Here is a 7,380-nt window from a genome sequence, read left to right on the forward strand (position 1 = left end):
TGAAAAATACATATACAATTCTTTAGATCCTTTTGTTGAGAATTCCACAATTGGACACCATATATGATGGATATACATCAACTGATGCAGGATCCAAGATATGACCATCCGTTTAAGGTAAGGGTTCAAGGGTTATGTTTACCTGAAATGACACAAGGGGCAGTGGTTTTGTGTTTGTGGGAGTGAGGGTGTTCTTACAGTGAACAGTAGCAGGATATAAAAGGCCTCCTCTCATCTTTCCCACTAACCTGTGCGTGTTTTTTGACCAGGCCTATAACCATGAAGCACTTTGTGTTGTTGTCGCTGCTGTTGGCGTTGGGATGCGTCCGCGCTGCACCGGTGGAGACTGTTGGCATCGAGGAAGGATCGTGTGAAGACGCGTCTGCGAAGGGGGCTGCAGGACTCGCCATCACTAAGATCAACCAGGACCGGCAGGAGGGCTACATCTTCGCTCTGCACCGCCTGTCCAACGTGCATATGACCAAACATGTGAGTCCATATGAAGATATAATAAGTGAGGTTAACAGAAGGTTATATTATCAGGCTGTCTTTAATGGGCAAAATTCATCAACCACTCTACATTTCTTAGTTGTAATGTAGAGACACAATCAGAAGCAACCTCTCTACATTTGGTTTTATACCAAAACAAGGCAACTCATTAACATGTACATGTTGTTGTACATGATATGGATGATGTTTTGTTTGTACAAGTTGGTATTCCATAATTGGAATCCACGAAAAAACACGAAAGTGCTTCGATGTCAAAAAGATTTGAAATGTAATAATCTAGATTTTCTTCCTAATATTTACTTTAGAAAATATGAACATTTGACATTAATATATATATATTATATCTATATAAATGTTAAATGTAGTTTTTACTTAGAAATGAATACTTTAAATAAGGTTGCAATCATGTCTGATGGCAATGGTCTGTCTACAATGAAGTTGACAATTAAATAATGAATATACCCATGAAATAAAGAAGGTTTTTATCTCAAACTGTCTTCAAACATGTGCTAAGAGATTGCTTATTATAATTGACAATAAAGGAAATGCTGAGGCAAGGAAAAGTCAAAAGAGATGATTAAAAGAAAATGACTAAATGGGATATTTTTTGGAAAAACAATCAATCAGTCTGCCGGAGCTCATCTGTATGGTCCCATAAATCTGATAACCTGTAGCACTTAACAAAAGACTCAGATGATAAGAATCTGTAATTTCCTTATGTATTTATATTCATTATGAATGAGTTATGAGAGAAACTACTTTTCAGACATCAGACATTTAAGCCAGAGATAAATGATGTGTCTGCGGTGTAGTAGCAGACAGATTGATTGTGTTAAAGACATCAGGTGATACCAAAGTCATTGGATGGATACATTTGTCATGTAAGCATCGGTACCTGATAAGAACAACTTTGTTTAGGGTCTTCATTTATCACCAGCCACGTGTACTATCACACAATAACCCAACCTTCTAACCACTGGAAGATCATTTGCATAATGACGTTCTGATAATGAGTTCTGTGTGTGTCTGTGTGTGTGTTACAGGGAGAGACCGGCGTGGTTTTCTACCTGACTCTGGATGTTGTGGAGACCAACTGCAGTGTTCTGAGCAGGAGCGACTGGAAGTCCTGTGAGGCTCGCCCCGACGAGGACACACCGGTCAGAAAACACTCGTTGACGCACACACTTTTACATGCACACCCCTCCCTAAACAGTGACAGTGTTGAAAGAAGTAATCTGATCCTTTACGTACAAATACTTTGGTCTTCAAATTCTCAAATACAAGCAAATGTCGTGATTACAAAATGTAACTTTAGTAAAGGTACAAAAATGTATTCAAAGTACAAAAAGTAAAAGTACTCATTCTGCACAATGGCCCATTTCAGAATAATATAAAATACAGAACAAGTATCAGCTAAATGTAGTTAAAGTATAAAAGTAAAGCACTCATTAGGCAGAATGTATCTTTTCACTGTATTATATTATTTGTATTTTACATGTAAAAGCATTTTAGTGTTGCTGTTGGTTCATGTGGACCAAATTAGATACTGTGTACATTAGAAGTACAGTATTTAGTTATTATACCGCATCAGCTTATACAGTAAGTGTTAATATGTCCACAGTAACTAGTAACTGTGAGTGTTAAAATACATGTAATGGAGTAAAAAGTATGATATTCACCTCTAAAATTAGGTGGAGTAAAAGTATAAAGTAGAAATAAATGGAAATACTTAGGTAAATTGCAAATATGTAAAAAAAGTACTTAAGTACAATACTTGAGCACATGTACTTATTTACTTTCCACCACTGAAAAGGGATAACACAAAATTTCACATTTGTGCAAGTTGTGTGTACTGTTCAGCCTTGTTTTATCAGTTTTTTATTACGTCAAGACTCACATTATACTTTCCTGTTGCTCCATAAAAAGTAGTTATTATATTATGAACCTTTAACCTGTTAAGCCCTGAGCCTGTTTTTCAGGTCTCAGGCTCAAAAATGACATTCCCAGAACAAATGACCATATCTTCCCTTCTAAAAGGGTTAAATTAATAATCTTTTTTCTCAAAGTAATGATAAACCTGTGAGTTGGATGTAGAAAAGTCAGAATCAATATAGATGTTTTTTATTTTAAAGAAAATTCAGATTTTACATAGTAAAAAACTGTAAATGATAGTGTCCGTCCAAAAATTCTTTTTTACTTATAGTGAAAACCACCCTTGGATGATGGGTTAGTAGACTAAAAGCTTTAGGAATCCAAAGTACAACATATAATAAGTACCCTGTATCAAGATTGGTGCAAAACAAGTGATATTTGACCTTTTTAGAGAGATTTAGCAAAAAGAAACCACTTCTGGGGTCATTTGGGTGGATCTTCCATATCTCTGGCTTCCCTTGCTCGATTTTGATGGTAGACACCTCTTTCTGACCGTTAGAGCCAATAGAATCGAAGGGGGAGTCCCCCACACACACACGTTGTGAAGAGAAAAGGTGGGGGCTTCCCATATGTAATTTTCCATCAGAGTGAACCTATCTCTAGCTTTGACATCTGGAAACGGAAAAGCAGTTTTAATGCTTATGGATTATCAGAAATAATTTCAAAGGGACACAGACACATTAGATTAACCTATGGATTAACTTCAGCAGCGTTTTTATCGTTTTAATGCCATTGAAGACCACTTTGGAGAGACTACAGAGCCAAGGTAAAAATGTTAGCATTTTTAGCTACCTAGCGTCACCTGTTTTGATGTCCGTTTTTGCTTATAACGTCGCAAATACGTATAATTCAGTGGTAATGTCGGTGTCAATCGATTCTGTGTCACCTCACGATGTGGTACGATGTGTTGGATGTGGTGAAAAGATAAATAATAAGGTTTTGTGAGTGATTTTCGGTGCAGTAAGGTGTTAGCATTTTTCGCTCGTTGCTAATTCAGAGGCTCAGTGTTAGCATTGTGGGTTTTCTTTTGAAAAAAAAAAAAAAAAAGATCAGTTAGATGAGTTTCTTCCCGTTACATGGATAAAAAACATTCATAGTTTTATTAAATGAACATGCCCTCAGACACTGTTTCCTGCAAGATGTTGCGGCAGTGCCCCGGTACCGGGGTCTCTCGGGCTTAACAGGTTAAATGACTATAATACAAAAAAAATCTCAATATGAGTCAAGTCTATTTAATGTTTGCAGTAAAATCAATTATTGTTGTATTGGTCTCTGCAGGTGTATGGACATTGCAAGGTTGCCATCTTCATCAGCAAGGTGCACAGGGTGGTGCGCCTCTACAAATACCAGTGTGTCGTCAGACCAGGTAAATATTTTTTACAACCGTTAAGTTCTACTTTATTTAGTTGAATCTTAATAAGTTTGCCAGATTTCTAAGCAGAAGTGAACCTATAAGCCTCAAAATGTGGTAAAATGAGCCTGATATTTTGTTCAGTGCAAACAGTCTTTTGACATTTCGTGATTTTTCTCTCTGCTCAGTTCCTTCAGCTCGCGTGACAGAGCTATGTCCTGACTGTCCTACTCCTACGGACATGGAAGATGCTGAGATTAAGAAGACTGTGTCTCTTTCGCTGGAGAAGTTCAACAACATGAGCGGGCTGTCCAATCGCTTCGCTCTGCTCAAAATCAACCGTGCTAATGCCGGGGTACGTTTAAGACGAGGCCAAACGTCCTATGTTGTAATGTTCAAAAAGTTGAATAATGCATGCATGATCCAAAATGTAATGGGTCCTTTCTTCTTGGTTTATGAATCCTGCTGAGAAACAGACATTATCTCCTTGGGGGAGGCTAAAAGCATAATCCTGTTGACACCTTGGATTTATGTCACCAATTGATTCAAATTTCCATTATTAAATTATCCTCTAATCATCCAGAGTATCAAGGTTTCCAGAATCTGACTATATACACTAATTCCCTCTCTATCCCCATGACCGACCGCCGCTTTGAACAATCATCTTATTGTAATGCATTCGCTTGCAACTTGACCAACTTCTTTTGTTATGGGTGTGTTTGTCACCAGATGGCCATGTCGATGTATTACAATGCAGACTACACCATCCAGGAGACCACCTGCCCCAGGAGCTCTGCAGCATCTGATGACTGCCCCCTCATGGATTGCGAGTTCGCTGTGAGTCATGAAAACATTTATTTTTCAACACTATATCTTAGTCATATGGATTGTTTATTTCATTTGTTTTGTTTTAAATTAAAATAAAGTTTTCATTTTGGCATTCCTGTAATAAATCAGGATTAATTTGAAAGATTTTATCTGGATCAGTACCTTTTGTGTAACAACTTATCTTTTAAAGTATAACAATTCTCTAACTTATTTATCTTGGTCTTCTCCCCTCAGCACAAAGGACACTGTAAGGCCAGCCTCTTTTATTCTCCCACTGGGGAAGCTTTGCCAAGTGCAGATTGTGAGATCTATGAGCCAGAGGTAAGATTAAGCCAGGACCAAATACAAAGTGTCACATTGATTTCATTTTATAAAGTCTTTCTGTAGCAAAAGGAAAATGCACGCATGGATTATTTGATTTAAAGGGGACCTATTATGCTCATTTTCAGGTTTATATTCTTATTTAATGTTTAAAAGGGTCTTTATTTCTATATCTGTCTGAAACCAGAGCCCAGTCTGCTCTGATTGGTATACTGACTAGCGCTGTGATGATGGGTCAACTGCTTACCTGTTAGCCTATCATGTCCGATGTGTTGGAGCACTAGCCAGCAGTAGCATGAGATTATTATAACTGATTTTCATAGTTTTGGCATTCAATCATATAATAACATCATATTATTTAAAATTATGACTATAGCAATTATCTAGTGATAACAATTATATCATATGGACACAATGACTTAACCTACACAAATAAGATGTAAGTTGTACTGAAATGCAAATTCTGCTTCACAATTTGAATCAAAATACAGCTCTGAATTCCCGTTATGAACTTAATGTTTGGTCTTTAGAAGACATAGTTGAAGAAAATTCAGATAAAATGTGAAAAATACATCAAAAAAACAGTATGTACTGTACAATATATGAATATAGCTTAAATTGCACCAATTTACTTACCACTTTTTCTATGTCCCCAATATTACTCATTTTATCTTTTACGTGTTCTCAAGGCTGCTGACAGAGAGAAGAAACACCACCATCTGGGCGGAGAGACCGACCACAGCCACACAGACAAACATCCACACAGCCACGACCATGACCACGCACACGCCGTCGACGACGCACACACACACGACCACGCTCACGACCACACCAAGAGCCACGACAATCACGACAAAACCAAGCAGCACGCAGACAACAGCGACCACCACCACACGCACGACCACGAACACGACCACGGCGGCCACAGGCACGCTCACGCCCACTCCCACGACCACGGGCACGGCCACGATCACGTGCACACTCACCACAGCAAGGCTCACAACCATAGCGACGATGTGCCCAACCAGCACCACAACTACAAGCACGCCGACAGCGAGCACACCCACGAGCACGACCACGAGGTGGCTCTGGATCACGACCACAAGCACCCCCACCTGCACGAGCACGAGCACCACCACCATCACCACGAACACGAGCACGAGAATGCATCCCACGACCACCCAGAGGGCATGGTGAAGATGATTCCCGCAGTGGACCAGCCCATGATCCTGCCTATTTTCCCCGAAGTCCCCCCTGGTGAGGTGGGAGTCACCCTGAACCTCAAGCCCGACCCCCAGATCCCCGGACAATCAGAGCCCACCATCGAGGCCTACCCCACCGCATTCTCGGCTCAGTGCGTCCCTGCAGCAGCTGGAACAACCCTGGCGGAGAAACTCTTCGCTGAGGACCCCCAGTTCAAGAGATCCGCATAAGTCGGCCCATTCATAATTAGTCGCTGTTTAACCAAACCGGTAAACATAACATTATACTGATATCAGTGTTTGGCTGCACAACATAATAAATGCTTCCACAAATAACCATCCAGTGTTTGTTTTTTGTATTGTTTAAGACCAAGTTAATCCATGTTGTGATGACTCAGTGCACCAACCCCCAGCATTGCTGTGTTTCCTGTCACTGATCTCTCACTGTCAATGGCGTCAAACGAAACAGCATGAAATAATCCTAAAATGTTTTTGGCTATGTGACTAGCTGCCCATGGTGGCTATTTTGTTAATTTGCTCAAATTGACTGAAGTACATCAAAATAAGTGAAAATAGGGCTGCCGTATAGTTCACGTGCTGGCGGCCTATTTACTGGAGTTTGCTCCCCGTGCAGAGGACTGAGGTTTGAATCCGGCCTGGGACAATTTTCTGCATGTCATCCCCTATGTCTCGCCCTTTCAACTCTTTCTCTTCAATAAAGGCACTGGTGGTCTGAAGAAAAAAATGCATTAAAATATATTTTTTAGGAGGCATTCTGATAATAACCAAGTATATGTGTGACTTAAATCATGTACAGTATGCCACATATTTAGAACTGTTAACAGTGATATTTTGTTTAACGGGTGAGATAAAGTTTGAATTGTCAGTCTGAACTAAGTTGAGCTGAAGCACAACATCTATAAGAACAAGCAACATTAGATAAGCAGTGATAAAGTGCAGACCTTCAGTCAACAGAGTGCTCTTTTTTTAAATGTCTAAATACTGTTATACTGCATTTTGTATGTCATTGGTTGCAGATAAAAAATGAAAATGAGGGCTGTATACATGGAATAGGCTATTTGGAGGATGTTGATAAACCATTACTGTATATGAAAATTGTCTAAAATATTAAGGAATTCCAAAAAGATCATACATATTGGGTGCAGACTGGATGCTAAAGTCCTATGAGATCCTGCGAAAAACAACATCAGAGACAGAAATATTTGTTAACTTTTT

General features: G+C 39.3%; 1 protein-coding gene across 1 annotated transcript; it reads left to right on the plus strand.

Annotated features, from left to right (window-relative positions):
* Nucleotides 1-237: 237 nt before the first annotated feature.
* LOC117496224 (histidine-rich glycoprotein-like) lies at nt 238-6,483 on the plus strand. Its single transcript, XM_034147970.1, has 7 exons — nt 238-489; nt 1,554-1,667; nt 3,721-3,808; nt 3,982-4,148; nt 4,523-4,630; nt 4,856-4,942; nt 5,632-6,483. The coding sequence occupies exons 1-7, from the start codon at nt 280-282 to the stop codon at nt 6,373-6,375; spliced, it is 1,518 nt and encodes a 505-aa protein (XP_034003861.1). The 5' UTR covers nt 238-279; the 3' UTR covers nt 6,376-6,483.
* The last annotated feature ends 897 nt before the right edge of the window (nt 6,484-7,380 follow it).

This window comes from Trematomus bernacchii, unplaced genomic scaffold (genome assembly GCF_902827165.1).
Source record: "Trematomus bernacchii unplaced genomic scaffold, fTreBer1.1, whole genome shotgun sequence".
Lineage (NCBI taxonomy): Eukaryota > Metazoa > Chordata > Actinopteri > Perciformes > Nototheniidae > Trematomus > Trematomus bernacchii.

What these genes read in the sequence shown, in the direction of transcription:
- LOC117496224 (XM_034147970.1), top strand. Translation starts at nt 280, where the DNA reads ATGAAGCACTTTGTGTTGTTGTCGCTGCTGTTGGCGTTGGGATGCGTC. An exon ending in TCAACCGTGCTAATGCCGGG is followed by an intron (nt 4,149 to 4,522) that starts GTACGTTTAAGA and finishes GTTTGTCACCAG; the next exon opens with ATGGCCATGTCGATGTATTA. An exon ending in TCATGGATTGCGAGTTCGCT is followed by an intron (nt 4,631 to 4,855) that starts GTGAGTCATGAA and finishes TTCTCCCCTCAG; the next exon opens with CACAAAGGACACTGTAAGGC.